Source organism: Martes martes (assembly GCF_963455335.1).
Source record: "Martes martes genome assembly, chromosome: 7".
Classification (NCBI taxonomy): Eukaryota; Metazoa; Chordata; class Mammalia; order Carnivora; family Mustelidae; genus Martes; species Martes martes.
The window spans coordinates 36,496,528-36,518,138 of record NC_137894.1 but is presented as its reverse complement, the minus strand read 5'-3'; the positions used below and the strand labels follow the sequence as shown (position 1 = coordinate 36,518,138).

General features: G+C 37.6%; 1 protein-coding gene across 1 annotated transcript in view; it reads left to right on the top strand.

Moving 5' to 3' along the window:
• RAB27A (RAB27A, member RAS oncogene family) overlaps positions 1–21,611 on the top strand; it is a 77,841-nt gene that overhangs the window by 49,890 nt on the left and 6,340 nt on the right. The window contains exons 4-6 of the mRNA XM_080807400.1: positions 7,270–7,355; positions 9,682–9,785; positions 13,775–13,898. Coding sequence (XP_080663526.1) covers positions 7,270–7,355; positions 9,682–9,785; positions 13,775–13,898 — 314 coding nt within the window. The remainder of the gene's footprint in view (positions 1–7,269; positions 7,356–9,681; positions 9,786–13,774; positions 13,899–21,611) is intronic.

Sequence of the window (21,611 nt, the reverse complement as noted above, 5' to 3'; positions counted from 1 at the left end):
CTCCCACTTTGTTGTTCTTTTTCAAGATTGTTTTGGATTCCTAGCAATTCCATTTGAACTTTAGGTTCAGCTTATCAATTTCTACCAAGAAGCCAGCTGAGACTCTGATAGGGATTGCACTGAATCTGTAGATCAATTTGGGGAATATTAGTATCTTAACAATATTACAATATTACATCTTCTGACCCATGAACATGAAATAGTTTGCCATTTATTTAGATCTTTAATTTCTTTCAACAATGTTTTATAGCTTTCAAAGTGTCAGTCTTATGCTTTTTTGTTCATTTTATTCTTAAGTATGTTATTTTTTATGCTACTGGAAATTGAATTGTTTTCTTAATTCACTTTGAATTGTTATTGCCGGTGTATAGACATATACAATTTATTTTGTAAATTCATCTTGTACACTGAAACCTTGAAGAACTTATTTATTAGCTTTAATTGTGTGTGTGTGTGTTTATTCCTTACGGTTCTCTCTCTCTCTCTCTCTCTCCACACACACACACACACACACACACACATGTACATATATATACATATATATAATATATAATATATGTATATATACATATATATGTGTATATAGACATATATAATATATATAGAACCGTAATATAGATGATATATATAGATTCTATATATAGTATCTATATTCTATATATATATTCTATATATAGATACTATATATACACATATATGTATATACATATATTCTATATGTTCTACATATATTCTACATATATGTTCTACATATATTCTATATATGTATATGTATATATCTATATGTATATGTATATATGTACGTATATGTATATATACACATGTATATCTATCTATATTCTATGTATATATGTACATATATGCACATATATGTATATATGTACATATATGTATATATGTACGTATATGTATATATGTATGTATATATGTACATATACGTATATATGTATATATTCTATATGTATATATAGAATATAGATAGATAGAGAGATATTCCTTGTATATCTATATACAAGATCATGTCATCTTCTGTTTTACTACTACTACTGTTTTACTACTACTTTTCCAATCTGGAGATTTTTTTTTTCTTGCCTAATTACCCTGGCAAGAACCTCCAGTAAAAGTTGAATAGAACTGATGAGAGAGGACATCCTCATTTTGTTTGACTACAGGGAGAAAGCATTCAGACCTTCACCATTAAGTATAATGTATAATGTAAGCTCTATGTTTTTCATAGATGCTGTTTTTCAAGTTGAGGACATTCTTTTTTACTTTTGAGTGTTTTTATCATGAAAGACATTAAATATTTTCAGAGGGTTTTTTTTTCTGCATCTGTAGAGATGGTCATGTGGTTTTGTCCTCTGTTCTACCACAGTGTATTGTATTGTCTTGACTGATTTTTTTAAGTCAACTCAATCTTTCTGTTCCTGTGATAAATTTCACTTTATCATGGTATATAATCCTTTCTATATCTTGCTGGATTCTGTTTGCTAGTATTTTGGTGTCTATACTCAGAATGAATATTGGTCTGTAGTCCTCCCCCCCCCCCCAATATCTCTAGTTGTAGTATCAGGATAATATTGGCCTTATAAAATGAGTTGAGAACTGTTTCCTTCTTTTCTATCTTTTGGAATATATTCTATGTTTTCCTTTTTTTCTATATATTTCTATATTTGGGAAGGATTGGTGTTGATTCTTCTCTAAACACTTGGTCCAATTCATCATTGAAGACATTGGGCCTGGCCTTTTCTTTTTGAGAAGTTTTTGATTACTAATTCAGTCTCCATATTGGTTATATGTCTGTTTAGATGTTCTGTTTATTCTTGAGTTAGTTTCAATTGTTTGTGTCTAGGAATTTCTCAATTTATTCTAAATTATCTAATTTTTTGGCATATAATATTCACAGATTTCCTTTATAATCTTTTTATATAGGTAAGTTTGGTAGTGTTGTCCTTTTTAAAAGTTTTTTTTTTTTTTAATTATTTTAATTTGGGTGCCTGGGTGGCACAGTCTGTTGAGCATCTGACTCTTGTTTTGGATCAGGTCATGATCTCAGGTTTGTGAGACTGAGGAGCACTGGGTGTGGTGCATAAACAATGAGTTCTGGAACACTGAAAAGAAATTAAAAAAAAATAAAAATTTTAAAAAGTTTTATCAATTTTATTGACCTTTTCAAAGAAAAGATAATTTATTTCTACTTTCTTTATTATTTCTTTCCCTCTTTTTGCTTTTGGTTTAGTGTCTCTTATTTTCTAGTTTCTTAAGGTTGAAAGTTAAGTTATTGATTTGAGATCTTTTTTTTAATATAGGCTTTTTTGGGCTATAAATTTACCTGTGGGCACTGCTTTAGCTTCATTTGATTATTTTTTTTTTTTTTGTAGTTGTGCTTTTATTTATTTATCCATCTAAAAGTATTTTCTAGTTTCCCTGTGTTTCTTTGTTGACCCATGGGTTATTTAAGACTGTATTATTTACTTTCTACATATTTGTGAATTTTCCAAATTCCTTTTCTGTTAACAATTGCTAATTTTACCCCATTGTGGTTGGAGACAAAGTTTGTATTATTTCAGACTTCTAAGTTTATCAGTGTTTGTTTTATGATCTAACATATGGCCTATCCTTGAGAATGTTTCATGCATACCTGAGAAGAATGTGTGTTCTTCAGTTGTTGAGTGATCTGTGGATATCTGTTGTCTTTGGTTTACTGTGTTGTATAAGTTCTCTGTTTCCTTGTTCAATCTGCCTACTTGTTCTATCCATTATAGAAAGTGGAGTATTAAAGGCTGTCAGTGTAATGGTCAACATGTTTATTTCTCCCTTTCCCTCCCTGTATGTTCTTTTTTTGTTTTTGCCTTTTCTTCCCGTATTGATCTTTTTTTAAAAATTGTGTTATGTTAGTCACCATATAGTACATCATTAGTTTTTGATGTAGTGTTCCATGATTCATTGTTTGCATATAATACCCAGTGCCCCATGCAATCTGTGCCCTTCTTAATACCCGTCACTGGGCTCACCCATCCCTCCATCCCCCTCCCTTCTAAAACCTTCCTTTTGTTCCCTGGAGTCCACAGTCTCTCATGGCTCATCTCCCACTCTGAACCGCGCCCCCCACCCAATGATTTTTCCCTTCCTTCTCCTAGTGTCCTCCATGCTATTTCTTATGTTCCACAAATAAGTGAAACCATATGATAAATGACTTTCTCTGCTTATTTCACTTAGCATAATCTCCTCCAGTCCCATCCATCTTGATGCAACTGTTGGGTATTCATCTTTTCTAATGACTGAGTAATATTCCATTGTGTATATGGACCACATCTTCTTTATCCATTTGTCCTTTGAAGAGCATCTCAGCTCTTTCCATAGTTTGGCTATTTGTGGACATTGCTGCTATGAACATTGGGGTGCATGTGGCCTTTCTTTTCACTACATTTGTATCTTTGGGGTAAATACCCAGTAGTGTAATTGCTGGGTCACAAGAGTAGCTCTATTTTTAACTTTTTGAGGAACTGCCACACTGTTTTCCATAGTGGCTGTACCAATTTGCATTCCCACCAACAGTGTAAGAGGGTTCCCATTTCTCCACAACTTCTCCAACATTTGTTGTTTCTTGCCTTGTCAATTTTTGTCATTCTAACTGGTGTAAGGTAGTATCCCAATGTGGTTTTGATTTGAATTTCCCTGATGGCTAATGATGATGAACACTTTTTCCTATATGTTCTTAATGGAGTGACCCTTTTATCATTACAAAATATCCTTCTTTGTCCCTATTAAGTTTTTGTCTTAAAGTTTTTTTTTTTTTCCCCTGTTATTAGTGTAGCCCCTCCAGCTGTCTTTTAGTTACTGTTTGCATGGTATTTCACCCTCATCCTTTTATTTACAACCTCTGTGTATCTTTGAATCTAAAGTATGTCTCTTGTAGACAGTACATAGTTGGGTCATATTTTTAAATCCATTTTGCCAATTTCTGCCTTTTATTTGGAGTATTTAATTCATTTATATTTATTTTTTAAGATTTTATTTATTTATTTGACAGAGAGAGAGATCACAAGTAGGCAGAGAGACAGACAGAGAGAGAGGGGAAGCAGGCTCAATTCCAGGACCCTGAGACCATGACCTGAGCCAAAGGCAGAGGCTTACCCCACTGAGTCACCCAGGTGCCTCAGTTCATTATATTTAATATAATTAGTGATAAAAAAGGATTTATGTTTGCCATTTTGTACTTGTTTTCTATGTGTCTTATTTTTTGTCCCTCTGTTTTTTCATGACTACTTTATTTTGTGTTAAATACTTTCTAGTATATCATTTTAATTCCCTTGTCATTATTTTTACTATATATTGGAGTTTTTTTTTAATAGTTCCCCTAGGGATTATAATTATCATTTTAATTTTTAACAATCTAGTTTAGATTAATACCAACTTAATTTCTTTACTATCATGAGACTGTGTTTACATATGTCTTCACTTCCTGCTCCTTCCTTTGCACTTATTGTCAAACAAATTATATCTTGATATGTTATGTGCCTATCAACAGATTTATAATTATTCATGCAGTTGTATTTTAATCAGATGGAAGAAAAGAATTAAAAAATACTTTAAGTATTTAATTTAAAATTTAAAAAGTATTAAAAATACTTTAAATTGAATCAAAAAATAAATTATACTTCCTTTTATATTTATCTATATAGTTATCTTTCTGGTGCTCTTCATTTTTTACGGATTTGACTTACTGCACAGTGTCCTTTTATCTCAGCCTGAAGCACTGTATTTATTATTCCTTATACAGCAAGTATGCTGGTGATGAATTTTTTGTTTTTGTTTATCTGGGGATCTCTTACTTTCTCTTTCAATTTTAAACAATAACTTTGTTGGATATAGAATTCTTGGTTGATAGTCCTTTCTCTTTCAGCACTTTGATTATGTCATCCTACTGCCTTTTGGCTTTTATTGGTTTTAATAACAAATCTGCTGTTAGTCTTATTAGATCCCTTGTGTGTGATGAATCATTTTTCATTTGCTGCTTTTAAGATTCTTATTTTGTCTTCAGATTTTGACAGCTTGATGAGGTGTCTAGTCGATCTCTATTAATTTATTGGAGCCCTCTTGAATATGCAGATGAATGTTTTTCATCAAATTTTGGAGGATTTTGGCTATTATATCTGCAAATTTTTTTCTGCCTCTGTCTGTCTTCCTTTTTAGGATTGCCAGTATGCATATGTTGGTATGTTTGATGGTTCCATAAGTTTCTGAGACTCTGTTCATTTTCCTTTACTCTTTTTCCATCTGTGCCATGGCCTGGATAACAACAACTGACCTATCTTCAAATTCAGTGGTTATTTCTTCTGCCAGTTCAAGTCTGCTATTGAACCTCTCTAGTGAATATTGCACTTCAGTTATTGTACTTTTTAACTCCAGAATATCTATTTACTTTTTATATTATCTGTCTCTGTTAATATTCTCTATTCAGTGAGGCATTATTCTTTAATTCTTTAAAATTTTTATTCACTTATTTTAGAGAGACAGAGAATAAGAAAGAACAGGCAGGGGGAGTGGCAAAGGGAGAGGGAGAAGCAGGCTCTTCACTGAGCAGGGAGTCTGATGCAGGGCTTGACCATTGGATGATGGACCATTGGATGATGGACCTGAGCTGAAGGCAGATGCTTAACTGACTGAGCCACCCAGGAGCCCTTATACTTTAATTCTTTAGACATGATTTCCTTTAGTTCTCTGAACATTTTTATAATAGCTGATTTAAAATCTTTGTCTAGTGAGTTCAACATCTGGCCTTCCTTAAGGATGGTTTCTCTTGATTTCTTTCCCCCTGCTGTGTATGAGCCATACTTTACTGTTTCTTTTTGTGTCTCATAAACTTTGTTGAAAACTGGACATTTTAAATAATATAATCTGGCAACTCCGGAATCAGATTTCTCCCCTTTCCCAAGGAGGGGAAGGGGCAGAGGGAGAGGGAGAGAGATAATCTCAAGCAGACTCTGTGTTGAGCACAGAGCCTGACATGGGGCTCTATCTCACAACCCGGACATCATGACATGAGCTAAAATCCAGATTCGGACAATTAACTGACTGAGCCACCCAGGCACCCCTGAGTAGACAGATTTCTTGAATCAGTAAGTCTTTCAGCTTTTTATGACACACTCTGTATGTGTGTGTGTTCATTTTGGGACAGGTGCTAATGCTCCTGTGGATAGTTCACAACTCTGCCTTAGCCTTCACTTCCTGCTTGAGAAGAGCCTCAAAGTTAACTAGAGATGTGATAATTGCGTCTTTTCAAGTCTTTCCCAGGCATATGTACAGCACTATGTATGAGACTGGCCTGGTATATTCCAAGGAACGTTTTGGAGCTTTTCAAATCTCCCCATGGACATCTCATTTCCCTATTTTTGTCTTCAAGTTTTTTGGTTAGGATTTTGTTAGCCCCAGTTGGTACTGCTGCCTTTGGTAGCTATGATATTAAATAATTTCTCCTGATTGTTTTCAACAAATGCCCTAAGTGTAAGATTACTATAGAGCAAGCTCTGAGTTTAGCAAAGTCAAGTCAAGGCCTGGGAATGGAGCTTTACAGGCAACTTTCAGACAGTTCTCTGGAGATGAGACTTTGGGGAGCTTCAAACCTGTTTTGCCTCTACTCCCTTCAGTGATTACTATGCTGATTGTTTTCACAGCTACCATAATAGTGCATTTCTTGGTTTTAAAGGCTACTGAGGAGCTGGGAAGAGTGGTTTGGGAATAGGATAAATTAAAACAGCACAAAGTTTACTGTTTTTACTGATATTCAGCCCTTTTTCTTGATTAGATGCTTCTTGAAACATTGTGAGTCTTAATTTTCAGTGTTTGGAAAAAGTGAATTTGGACATTTTTTTGCCAGTGTTTCATTGCTTTTATGGAGGAAGAGATCTTCAGAGGTCCTTCCTATAAAATTGCTTTAGAGTACTTTTTAAAGATGGGCTAGGGAAAAATACTAGTGACTTGAGGGAACTTTGAGGAAAAGTGAGCAGATTATTTTTTTATACAAATTATGTGTTATATATATTTAATAATATATTTATAAAATATATAATGTGTATATTTATGTTTCAATACAAATTATTGTTTTATCCAAAGACAATTATTTGGACTAATATAAAAATAAGGTTGTGTTCCAGATGGAATTTTTTTAGAAGTCTAGATGCTTACGGGATCTTTACTGAATAGAAAAGTGAGAAGAATTAATTGTTCTCAAAAGTTTTCTTTTTCTCTTTCATTTTGCTATTTTAGGTGTACAGAGCCAATGGACCCGATGGAGCCATTGGCAGAGGCCAGAGAATCCATCTGCAATTATGGGACACAGCAGGGCAGGAGAGGTATGAGATCTTCAGTTATGTGTTCCTTACTGGAGGAAAGGGAAAACCAGCTATGCCCTTCACACCATACCTGAGCACGAAAAGGCCAGCTGATTAGTTGACTTGGACCTAGATAAGACATGCTGCTAAATTAGCAGGAAATCTATCAGTCTGAAATGATAATGATAATGATGTCTATTTGATGTCTAAGGTCAAAGGAAAAATGAATCCTTTTCCAAATAGACTATCTTACTTATGCAGTTTCTACTTCTTCCGTCTTTCTCCTGTCTCCTCCTTTCTCCTCCTTCTCATTCCTCCTCCTCCTTCGTTTGCTTGTTCTTGTTCTTCTTGTTCTTCATGTTCTTGTTCTTTAAGATTTACACACTTTTCTCCATTTACCTTTGCTGTTTACACAGCCACAAAGACAACTTCAGAATTACATGCATTATTCTTACCCAGTTGTTGAAACCTCACAGAAAATCTGATTAGAATTAACTTATATGGTCAGAAGTTGCTTGATCAAAATAAGTTGCATGAAATCTTGATATAAAATTTCTTTTAGTTATAGCTACTGTTTTCTCTCACAGTTTCTTTGAAGTATTGTGTTTTTTATTAAAAAAAAAAAGATTTATTTATTTATTTGAGAGAGAGAGCATGCCAGGGTGGGGGAGAGGGAGGGGATGAGGGAGAGAGAAACTTCAGCAGACTCCACACTGAGTGTGGAGCCCCCCTCCACACTTGGGGCTCAATCTCAGGATCCTAAGATCATGTCCTGAGTCAAAACCAAGAGTCAGACACTTAACTGAGTGAGCTACTCAGGCACCCCTGAAGTGTTCTGTTTTTTAACTTATTCTTATGGAAATCTTCAAAGATATACTGCAGAGGATAGTATAATAAAATCATGTACATATTTCCCAGTTTCAATAGTCATCAATTTGTGGCCTACTTATTTCACGTATGCCTCTATCACTTCTGACCCCCTGACCCCGCCAAATTATTTTGAAGCAAATTCCAAATCAGATGTTTTCATTTATAACTACTTTGGTATGTATTCCTAAAAGATAAGGACTCTTTTTGTAAAAACATTGATTAGAAATATTGGAGAAAACTTAAAATAACAGATTAGATGACAATTTCATACTAGTATTTTCTTCCCTGGAATCTATGCCTGTCAGTTGCCGACTTTACATAAAATAAAGAGGGAGAGGGGAGACAGCAGGATAAAGCCTTGGAAGAGAGAGTACCAAGAAAGGATATGGACTGAGTCAATACTACTCCCACCTTAAAGCCAAAGAAATGGTTATCAGAATTATGAGACCTCTTTAGAGACTGAAATTAAAAGGTCGTGGAACCCACTATGACATCAAGTCAAGCGGAAGTTTCTCGGGATAAGGAAAACATACACAGCAAGAACCATTGCTTTACATTGCTTATTTAACTAAGTAAATTCTTTTTTTTTTTTTTTTTAAGATTTTATTTATTTATTTGACAGAGAGAGACACAGTGAGAGAGAGAACACAAGCGGGGAGAGAGGGAGAAGCAGGCTTCCCGCCGAGCAGGGAGCCCAATGTGGGACTCCATGTGGTGCTCAATCCTAGGATGCCGGGATCATGACCTGGGCCAAAGGCAGACGCCCAGTGACTGAGCTACCCAGGCGCCCCTTAACCAAGTAAATTCTTGACTGAGACTATGGGATCATGAACTAGTTCTTGTGATCCCTGTCTAGCAGTCTGATTTTTCAAATCACATGGTCCATTAACACATAAACTTATGTAAGCAATAAATGTCTTATATACTTTTGGAATATCACCATCCAATTTGTTTTTTTAATTTTTAAAAATCTACAGAGACCATTTTAATTTTATTTATTTTTATTTAACTCTGCTATAATTAGTGTACAGTGTTATATTCGTCTTGGGTGTACAGTAGAGTGACTTTGCATTTCCACACATTTCTCAGTGCTCATCATAAGTGTCCTCTTAATCCCTTTGATCTATTTCATCCTTTCCCCCTTCCTCCTCCTCTCTGGTATCCATCAGTTTGTTCCTATAAGATTGAATTCCAAATACAACTTTGGGTAATTGTTGGTGTTTTTTATGAAGTCTCAGTATATTTTCAAGTATTCTTTCTGACTTTAGATATCTATTTGGTAGCATAATTTGGTGAATCTTGTGTAATAGATACAATATGCATGTATAATGTGAAGTTATTAGAAACAATGGCATATTATTAAACACCTAATTTGTTATTGATGAATTATTGGAAGAGACTGAGGGCACTATTGGTAGTTTTATATTTCAGGAGTGGGGCCATGATTTAGCTGACCAATCTGCTTTTATGTTCCTAGGTTTCGTAGCTTGACAACAGCCTTCTTCAGAGATGCTATGGGGTTTCTTCTGCTTTTTGATCTGACGAACGAGCAGAGTTTCCTCAATGTCAGAAACTGGATAAGTAAGTGCTATTGTTTCCGTCTCCCATTCCCCACTTCCCACAATACAGTGCTCTCTTAAATTCTACTTCCGTTTTAAATTGTTTTGGAGGAGCTCCTAGTGCTATTAAAAATGCTGTTTAAAGGAGCAAGGTTTTACTTTGGGGGAAAGATTACTGAAATACTCTGCTTTTCCTAGTAATACTAACTTTGATTTGTTGAGTAGTTCTTATCCTGGAGGCACATGGCAGCACTTTACATGTGGAAACCAGAGGATGCTCCTATCCACATTTTATAGAAAAGGAAACAGAAGCCCAGAAAAGTTAAATCTCTGAGTATCTGCTTGCCTATTGTATGCTGTCAGAATTTATATCACCAGGGTGTAATACACCTATTACAGAGACATAAATATCTTTTGAAGGCTTAGAAGATCATACCCCTGTCTCCATGTCTCTTCTTTACTCAGAGTTCCCTTTTCTCCTTTTAAGGCCAGGGCAGTTGCCAGAAGGATCTCATCATGGAAGACTCTAAAATTACATTGGCAAAAGTGGTCCCCAGTACTATACCTACACGTGGAAACGCACATGCACACAGACATGTATGTACACACACACACACCCCCTCATCTTGGCTCTTTGCAGAGATCCTGATCTCCCAAATGGTTGGCTAGCAGCCACTTAAAATCCTACCACTTGATCAAATAAATAACAGCTTGCAAACCTACATTTTTCTCCATTAGTTGTATTAGTGTAAACCCAGAGAATCTGTTGGGGAAGGCTGTGGTGTTAAATTCTTAACATCCAAATCCTTAAAATGAAAATACTGACTTAAAAATACCTACTATTTCAAAAATAACTTGGTGTTTTGGTATTACAATGGGGTCATTGGCTGTGGTTTTGATAGCCTTTTGGTTTGATAACCTTATTTTTAAGAATGAGTTTTTAAATAAGTAATTTACATGGTGCATCGTGATTTTCAAAGCATTTTCACATACTTTGTACCTGATCCTCACAAGCACTGTGGGTGAAGATTCAGACAGGTGATGTGTCTTTATTTTAGGATAAGGACTGTCATCAACCCAACTGTTTTCACAGATAAAAATGGAAACTCTGGGACAGATAAATCTTGCCTATCTGGACTTTTTAGCTGATTAGATAAATAACAAAATTATGTGAAATTATGTGTAATGTATACATTTTATTTTGTTATCCTTATAGTGTAAGAGAATTCTTACTACACAACTAGGTAGAGAAAACTTACACATTTTGAGGATTTCATATCTTCAATGGAAAGTATTCTCCCCCAACTCGCCTTTAAAAAAAAAAAAAAGTTAGTGTTGAGGATCAAAGATAATAATATCAAATCTTCATTAGGAATAATAATTTATTATCTATACATTTTATTTCCCCCCTGCCTGTTAGCATTTTGAATATTATAGGGATTATTTATTTCTTCCTTTCAGGGGATGCATACTAGAACAAAGGCACTGTTGCCTTAAATAAGTAGCTGACTCCTGGCCCTGAGTGGCCTGGGGAGAGGAGAGCAGGTCTGCACCCTTCCTTTGCTTCTCCCAGGCTGCCTTGGCAGTCAGTTCTCTCTTGACTCCAAAGCTGTCCATGTCCCTGGGAAAGGGGATACATGTAAATCCAAAGGTGAGCCCTGCTGAATTCAGAAGACTGAACAGAGAGCTGAGTTCTCTCAGCCTGCTACATCTAGGAAGATAGGTAAGTGAATACAACACTACCTGATTTCTCCCATGGAATCAGGTAGTGTTGTATTCACTTACCTATCTTCCTAGAGCTCAGAGAATGAGCAAGTCATGCCCTTAGGTATTCCTCATTGAGTGGCAGCCTATTTTGTAAAGAAATTTTAAAGTAGTCTGAATTTCTAAACATTGTTTCTGTAACTTCACGTGAATGGTATAAGAGCCCAACAGGTATATATTTTACATGTTTTTGCCTGTGTATTTGTATTTTTATTCCTATTTTTCTGCCTGTCTGAAAAGCTGTCCCCACACCCACTCCCTCCATAACCACCCCTTTTAAAAAACTGGTTGGAGTTCTGCTTATTCTTTAAAATATGGCAAATTATGGGCTCCATGAAATTTTCTGTAACTGTAGTTGGATTAAATTTTTTCTTTCCTGTCAACTGCTACTATATTTTGTACTACCTATAGGATTTTTAGTGGCTTTTAGCCACTATGAGTTGTAGTAGCTATTTATGTATGTCTTTTTCTTAGTGAGATTTTTTAAAGAATTGATTAATTTGCTTTTTATATAATTAACTCAGTCTCTGTAGAAAAATTAGGAAGGAAGAAATAAAAAGAAAAATCACCAATAATTGCACTTCCTAGAGTCTCCAAAATAAACAAATGCTATTAAACATCATTACTGGTGATACTTCCATAGCACTTCTAAATGCTTTCACATATTAATGTAGTGGTTCTCAAGTATGAGTGTACATCTAGATCACCCAGGGAGCTTGTTAAAACACAAATTCTGGGTTCCATATCCAGCATTCCTGATTCAGTAGCCCTGGGGTGGAACCTGAGAATTTGCATTTCGAACAAGTTCCCTAGTGATGGGAAAGCCCATGGACTATACCTGGAGAATCACTGAATTAACTCACTTAATCCACACCTTAACCCTGCAAAGTAAGTACCATCATCATTACCATTTACACAAGAGGAAACGACTTCCTCAGGGTCACACAGCTAGTAAACAATAGAGCCAGGATTCAGCCTAGGATACAGTCAATCCTGAGTTCATGCTCATAATCATGACACTGGACATGTATGGGATCAATAGAGCACAGAGCCACTCTGGAGACTGGAAAGGTTTCACCATGGAGGTAACTGAGAAGCAAGTCTTAAAAGAAGGGTGGAGATTCATGGAAGGAAGGTGGTGGTTGGGTATTCAAGCACGTTGGAACAGCACGTGTACCATCTTGGAGGAAAGAAAGCACATGGCCATTACTGGAAACATACACAGTTTGTTTTTGCCTATGTAGGCCTTATTCCCTAGCTGTCTCTTGAGGGCAAAAGTCAGGGCCCTGAAATTCTGTACCAAGTATCTGGCCTATGTTAATGACCACTGAATTCTTGCTGACTAGATTTTCTCTTGATAAGATATAATGAACATGACTTTGTAATGGGGAACTAAAATGTCAACACTTTTCTGGTTAACCATGATAAATAAATTAGGCCATACCACCTTTGAGGTATGTCTTATTGTGAAAATGTAGGCTGCTTTAATCTCATTATGAATAAGATGAGTAAGAAATAAAGCTTTCTTTTACTCCTTTGGAGAGTAAACTATTTAGCTTAATGAAACTCTTTTTGTTTAATTGCTTTTTAAAAGTATGCCCATTTACAGGTTTTCAGGTGAAAAGAAATAAAAGCTGTGGAATAAGAATTGTAGTCTTCTGCTTCCCCTTAGTTCTGGTGACAGTCATTTCCTGTTTATTCTAGAATGGTTTTCTCTCATTTAATCTTATATCTTTCTTATATTAATTGAATTGATTCTGCCTTAGGATAATAGAAAAATGTGAAAACATTTCAGATAGAAACAAGCTAGTTCATTCAAAAGAAGACAGTTCTTTTAAAAATATTGCGATGGGGAGACACCATATGAAAAACAGAGCTTTATGGTTAACAATAAGCACTAAAAATTCTCCAAGTTTTTCTCAAATGGCCTTCAGTAGAGAGATAGCCACAGGGGTGTGCACACATGGTCGCTCACACGCACACGTGCACTATTGGAGGGTTAGCCATTTCTCCCATTCCTCTCTGATTTAAATAAGATGGGATATGTGTTTAAGGATAAGTTCTACATCTCTGCCCTGTCCGTTCAGTTCTGCAGATTAGGTTATTGATGCTTTGAAAGCATTATATCATTTCCTTATGTCCACATATCCACTTAAAGTTGGATATATCCAAAAGTTTTCGGAGCACTTTTGCGTATATTTTCCATTGATCACGCATATTATTTACCTATGGTAATTTTTCATACAGGCCAGCTACAAATGCATGCATATTGTGAAAACCCAGATATAGTGTTATGTGGAAATAAGAGTGATCTGGAAGACCAGAGAGTAGTAAAAGAGGAGGAAGCAAGAGGACTTGCAGAGAAATATGGGTGAGTATTTTTGTGGAGAAATCTAGAGAAAACATTCCCAAATCAAATAGTAGCACATTAATGGATAACAGGAGATGCAAAAGCAAACAATTGAAACAGCACACTTAGATGTAGGCTTTGGGAAGTATAATACCTACTTTACATATTAATATTATATGATAATGGGAAGCCAAAGAAAAACACTGGGTGAGGGCCATGCTTCAGTACCATTTTCTCAATCTCTTGGTGGTCAAAGACACCTTTGAGGGCAAATGCCCTAACTATGTAAGGTTGCTTTCCCAAGATGCAAGGAGGAGATGCGTGGGGTAAGTAAATTCTCTCTATTCAGCAAGAAAATTTCGAAGCCAATTCATGTGCTGCTGTAGAGAATCCCAGCATACAAGAAGGCCCATCAGCTTTGAAATTTCTGTGCTGGGAGAGGAGCATGAGCATGAAGATTCCCTTGGTTCAGGTTGTGTTTTTGTGGTGGAAAATCATCTAAATACTGTCTTCTTCCTTGAATCCCGGGAATAGGATCACAGTAGCATTAATTGGACATGAAAGAAGGTGTTAGTCACTGTTTATTAAAATGTCTCTACAAAGGAATTTGTGCTTTGCTTTCTTTCTATCTCTAATACAATGAGAACCCAAGTGTGTATGTATTAATTACCCTTAATATAAATGGGGGGTAGCAAGTGGAGATGAGAAGGAAGGGGAAGTAGAGAGAGAGAAAGATAGGGGATGTTACCCAGCTCCTGGCCCTGGTTTTTAGGCAGAATCCAAGGAAGCCAGAGGAGGACCTTTCTCTTTTTATTGTGTGACAACTGCTTTGTTCTTCCTTGGGCTGATGGAGGACCAAAGATCACTCGAGGATAGCTTTCACATTGGGAAGGGAGTAGAAGGATTAGGTTGGCCAGTGGGAAGAACTCAGAGTCTGGAGAGTGTAGAATACCAGGTACGGAGAGTTGCTGAAATCCTGGGGAGCAGGGAGTTGCTGAAATCCTTTGAACATGGAGGGATGTGGTAAGTACTTCTCTAGATCAGTCTGGGAGAGGTGGGTGGGCTAACATGAAGGGAGGAAATACTAGAGACAGGAAGATTGTGGTGATCTGTTAGATGGGTAGGGGCTGTATTTGTGGAAAAGAAAATGGAATAAATCGGAGAAAATAGGCAGGGTGGGGGCAGAACAGGATTTTAGATCTTTTTCAATTCTAGGGGTGGGCAAGACAGCCTGGGGTGGTGGAATGTATCTATTCCCATCAATTATACTGGCTCGCTCTGGCATATATTTGCAATAGGATGTGAAGGTTTTCACTCTAGCATAGATGGTGCTTAACCGTGTTAGAAGCCTGAGGAGCTTTTAACAAATGCTTGTGTCCAGGTCTTACCTCTGAGCTTCTGAGGTCATTGGTCTGGAGTGGTTTTTCAGGTAAGATTCAGTGGAAGAAACATACTTACATATGAAGGCATTTGTTACAGGTATTTGACCTTATGCACTTGTGGCAGCTGGTTAAGCCCTCTCTGAGGTGTTGACACTGAAACTTGACGTCCACAGGTCAGGCAGTCAGGAAGGGAAGGCAGGTTTAAGGTGGGGAGAGCAAACACCAGCAAACACCAACTAAAGACCCATAATGACAGGCAGAGACCTGCCTCAGGGTTTGTTGCCTCTGACCGGGAAGGTCTGGGTATCCCAGAGAAGCCAGGGACCTTTGTCACAGGGCTAAGCACATGCACCTGGCCGAGGAGTTGGAGAAACTGAAGGAGGGTCTTGGGGAAGGTGGAACAGGTACAGGTCCAGGTCCTGGTTTATGCAACCAGACAAGCCAGCAGCTAAGCAATGATGTATGAGAGCTACTGAATGGCTGCTGCTTCACCTCCACTCCAACTCCCCCAGATCTCTTCTGTGATCCACCCTAACTGGAAAGGAAGTTCTGGGAAATGTTTAACTGAACCGAGTTGACATGTTACAAAACCCCTGCAGGTGGGGGCCTGGGCATTGGTGTCTTGTAGAAACTCTCCGTATGATTGTCAGGTTAGAAGTGCTGGGAGCTTTTAGCAAATACCTCCTGAGCTTCTGACACAATTGGCCTGGAGTAGTGATTCTGAGGTGGAGGCTGGCAAAGCCCCACAAACCATTCTGATATGCTCTTCTACCCTTGAGAGGCACTTGGGTAATGCAGTAGGAAGGAAAGAGGGAGGGCCAGATACCACGGAGAGTACCTAAGTGTCGAAACTGGGAGCTGGGAGCTATGTTGCAAGGGGGCGAGGAGGAAGTAAGTGATGAAGCAATGGAAACTGTGGACGCAGACCATGCTTTTGAGAAGTATGTTAGTGAGGCCAAAAGAAATAGGGCATCTAGGGGAGTTAGCTAGATCCAACAACTGTGTTCCCAAGTACCAGAGGGGAGCCAGGATGGACTGCTCCCCCCACCTGGTTTCTTCAGCATTTTGTTTGTTTCTTCTCTTCTGGTTCTCAGGATTCCACTTCCTGCTTCATATCAAAGAGCCCAACTTTGCCTTCTGTCTGTAGGTGGAGTCTGGGGGGGGGGGCAGGGAATGTCTTTCATCTGTTAGCAGCTCACGAGGTCTGGGGAGTACTTCATAAGAGAGGTTCAATCTCAGGTTTCTGAATTCAGTTAAAATGAGAGAAGGGATTTCTATTGGCAAAGAAAGGAAAGAGAGAGAAACAGAATTTCCTTAGGAACTAGGAAGCACAGGGTGCCTGCCTGGGTGGCTCAGTCGTTAAGCGACTGCCTTTGGCTCAGGTCACGATCCCAGGGTTCTGGGATCAAGTCCTGCGTCGGGCTCCCTGCTCAGCGGGAAGCCTGCTTCTCCCTCTCCCATTCCCCCTACTTGTATTCACTCTCTCACTGTGTCTCTCTTTGTTAAATAAATAAATAAAATCTTTTAAAAAAAAAGAGGGGGGGGGTTAGGAAGCATAAAATATTGTTCTGGGGGCAATTGGGTGGCTCAGTTGGTTAAGTGTTCTACTCTAGGTTTCAGCTCAGATCATGATCTCAGGATCCTGAAATGAAGCCCTGTGTTAGGCTCCTTGCTGGGCATGGAGCCTGCTTAAGATTCTCTCTCTCCCGGGGCGCCTGGGTGGCTCAGTGGGTTAAAGCCTCTGCCTTTGGCTCGGGTCATGGTCTCAGGGTCCTGGGATCGAGCCCCATGTTGGGCTCTCTGCTCAGCGGGGAGCCTGCTTCCCTTCCTCTCTCTCTGCCTGCTTCTCTGCCTACTTGTGATCTCTGTCTGTCAAATAAATAAATAAAAATCTTAAAAAAAAAAAAAAGATTTTCTCTCTCCCTCTACCTCCCCCGCCACGTACAGGCACTTGCATGCCCTCTCTCTCTCAAATAAATAAATCTTTAAAAAATATTGTAGGCTGTTTGATCATTTCAGAAACAAAAAGAAACAGTTTAGTGCATATGCGTTTCACAAACCTGACATGTAAGTTTAATGATTATTTTCACAGATATTTTTTCATTTTTAATCATAATATTTTCATTGATTGCACATGTACTAAAGGGCTGTATTGGTCAGTTCATCTCCATGCTAGTAGTGGTAAAATAGAGTATGGTTTATGGCACCTCTTTGTATTATTTGTATGTTGTCTGATAAATTTGGATTTTGTTACTATTGTGCACCCTTTCCTCTCCAGTACCTAAAAATGAATCATTGATTGGTTCATAACTGCTTCTCTTAAATATACATGCACTTGGAGAATGAAAGACAATGTCTTAGGAAAACTTCGCAAACCTAATAAAGAACATATTATAGTACAAATATGGAAAATAAATCTCTGAGAACAAGTAAATCTGAGAATAAGACTTTCATGCAGCAGCCAGAAATGGAAAGGGTGAATTGCATGAATGATGAAGGATATCAGAAATTTTGGTTAGTAGAGTAAGAATCCATTTACGTCTAATTCCCTTTAATTTTCAGGTTTTTCTAGAACAACGGCAAAATAATGCTTTCTAGTATGTTATATTGAGTAATATTGTCAATGAAGTCAGAGAAAGGAGAAAAACAGAAGTTTGCCCAAACATGTCCTCCTGCCAGTCAAAATGAGGATGGTCTACACTGTTGCCAAAACACTTAAAAAAAAATAGCTACAAAGTAAAACACATTGAAAGAGCAAACAGAACCAGCATTGGCAACATTCCTCTTTGAGGTGATACTATTGGATCTCAAACCTTAGTGTGTTTCAAAATTGCCTGAACTCTGGCTCCCAAGGAATTTCTGATTAGAATCTTTGGGGTGGAACCCAGAAATTTGTTTCTAACTGCTTCCCTCCTGCAGATGGTTGAAGATAGTGCTTTGAGAACCAATGGCATGTGTGTCAAGTTACTACAGGTGTGCATGCTGGCAGATACTTTTGTTGATGGTATAATTGGATAAATCATTAGAGAATATGAAGCACTGTCTAATGTGCCTTGCCATGGGTGAGGGAAATGTGCTTAATGACTCATCAGTCGAAAATCCATGTTTGAGGAAGGAGGATACTTTTTCTCTCAGTTGATTAAATCAGCTGTAATATAATTAAATATATATTTATATTATTATAATATTATATTATTAATATATATTAAATCAGCTGGAGCTGGACACTGGGATTGGTACTGAGGGTATGCCAGCCATAAGTGAGCAGGCAAGGACTTGGTGAGTTAAAAACGGCTGCATCTAAATGCCCTCTCCGTCTTCTTTTCTCACACAGGATAGTTGGTGGTCATTACAAGCCTTTCCATTTTTGATTCTGAGTTGAAGAACATACAGAAAATTGTGAATACGATGAAACCATGATAATTGAATGTGTACATATTTCATGTGCTATACAAAGGAATGGATAGAACATTTTTTAAAATTGAGAAATAATTGATATATAACATTGTATTAGTTTTAGGCATACAGTGATGATTGGATATATGTATAGATTGCCACTACCATAAGTTTGGTTAATATCCATTAGCACATACAGTTATAATTTTTTTCTTTTTTTCAAAGTTTTATTTATTTGACAGAGAGAGAGAGAGAGTGAGCGAGCATACAAGCCGGGGGAGCTGCAGAGGATGAGGGAGAAGAGGTTTTCCCACTGAGCAGGGAGCCTGATGTAGGGGTTGACCCCAGGACCCCAGGATCATGACCTGAGCCAAAGGCAGACGCTTAACTGACTGGGCCACCCAGGCACCCCAGTTTTTTTTTTCTTCTGATGATAACTTTTAAGATCTACTTTCTTAAAGGCTGCAAATTTAAGATGACTTTTTCCTCACTGAAGCATGGTGGCTATTGATGAGGAAGGTGCTCAAGAGTTTCTGGATTAAAGGACATGTTAAAAACATTTATTTACAACATTAATAATATGAGCACAGACTGTTTCTGGGTTTCAAATGGCTTAGCTCAGCAGAATGCTGTGTCTTAGCTAGACTGAAATGTGGCATGAATAACTTGATCTCAAATAATTTGATTCTTTGCATACTTCCTGACATCCTTCCTTCATTCAAGAAATAATGATGTATCATTGTGCAGGCATATTTTTAAACCACACACCCAAACTAAAACTACACATACAAGACTGATTTTCAGAGCCCCCCACAACTCAGGGGAGGACCTAGATTTCATTTGGCACAATCTTGTGGGTTGAAACGGTTGATACACCCGTCCTTCCTTGTAAGTGCTTGTTCATTTAGCATTCAACAGACTGTGAAAAGTAGTGAGACTCATTTCTTAATTTAGTGAAAAAATTTTCTATGATATCTGGATCCACATGTGAGCCAAATAATCCAGAACCATTCAACAGCACCAACCTGTAACTATAATCTAGGATCTTCTAGTTTTGGGGAGATAAATAATAGAAATCAGCTTGATGTGGATCCTGACCAATATATTGCATAAGCAGGAACTAGATATCCCAGTGAAAGGCTGTAAGTGATGATAATACCCCCCTCATTGATTTGAAGTCCTTTGCCATTTTGCTCATTTTATATTTACTTTAAAATCTATGACTAATCTATTTCTTTTTAAAAAATGTATCATAACTGGTGTTCTGCATGCATTCCTGTTGAGTGGTCATTTTTGAATTGAAAATTACAAATAGCTACACAGGATTTTTTGAATTGAAAATTACAAATAGCTACACAGGATTTTTTCAAAGGTTTGGTATATACTGGCCTTAGTAATGCTCCATTAGCACCACCGTGTGGAGAGAAGGAACCATATCACTCTATGGTTAAAAAGGGTGACAATTGATCCTCTTGAATGTCAGCTAATTTAACTAAATTTTTGCCTAGTCAGTTTTAGGAAAAGCAGAATATTATTTTTAGAGAAGGAAAAAATCCATTAGAGTCAGATTTATTGAGCACTTGCTGGATGCTATGCTTGTGCATCTCATTTTCTCCTTGCCATGACTCCATGAACCACTGTGACCTTCTTTACAGGTATGGAGAAGTGGTTGGATGATGTAGCCCAGATGCCTTCAAAAAGTGAATATCAAGAAGATGTGGACATAAAAATAGTACTAACTCTATCCTCCAGACTCCTTTGTCCTTAGCACAAGCTGGAGAGTCCAGTTTTCAAATGTGAACACAAAGGCACATGTCTGTCTCTGGAGCATCATTTTGTTGTGGAAAGAAAGTCTTATTTCAGGTTCTTCTCTGTGGATCTCATTTGCTTCTCCTCTGATGGCCTAAAGAGTAGAGAGCAGAGCAGAGTGAACTCGAGCATTCACTAATTCCTGTAGAAACAAAGACCACATTGCCCCAGTTATTCGGAAGACTCTGAATTATTAGTCTAAAGATTAAGATTGTTGGGGCTCCTGAGTGTCTCAGTCGGTTAAGCGTCTGCCTTCAGCTCAGGTCCCATGATCCCAAGTTCCCGTCACTGAGCCCCACATTGGGCTCCCTGTTGAGTGGGGAGCCTGTTTCTCCCTCTGACTCTCACTCTTGCTTGTGCTTTCTCTCTCTCTCTCTCTTTCTCAAATAAATAAATAAATAAATAAAATCTTAAAAAAGAAAAAAGATTGTTAATCAGACTCCAGGTCACATGACCTGGAAATTCACAAATTGCAGGACAGTATCCTCTAAGGAGAGAAGGTTGTTCCTTGAATTTGGAGTCAAATTGTTAAGGGGCACCTGGGTGGCTCAGCCGTTAAATGTCTGCCTTTGGCTCGAGTCATGATCCCAGGGTCCTGGGATTGAGCCCTGCATCAGGCTCCCTGCTCAGTGGGAAGCCTGCTTCTCTCTCTCCCACTACCCTTGCTGTGTTCCCTCTTGCTGTGTCTCTATCAAATAAATAAAATCTTTAAAAAAAAACTACATGTTAAGTGAAAGAAGTCAAGCAGAGAAAGACAATGTCATATGGTTTCACTCATATGTGGAACATAAGCAATGGCACGGAGGACAATAGGGGAAGGGAGGGAAAACTAAATGGGAAGAAATCAGAGAGGGAGATGAACCATGAGAGACTATGGACCCCGGGAAACAATCTGAGGGTTTCAGAGGGGAGGGAGGTGGAGGGCGGGGGTAACAGGGTGGTGGGTATTGAGGAGGATACATGTTGTGATGAGCACTGGGTGTTATACTAAACTAATGAATTGCTGAACACCACATCAAAAACTAATTATGTATTATAGAGTGGCTAATTGAACATAATAAAAAAAACTTCATTTTTTTTAAGATTTTGTTTATTTATTTGACAGAGAGAGACAGCAAGAAATGGAGCACAAGCAGGGGGAGTGGGA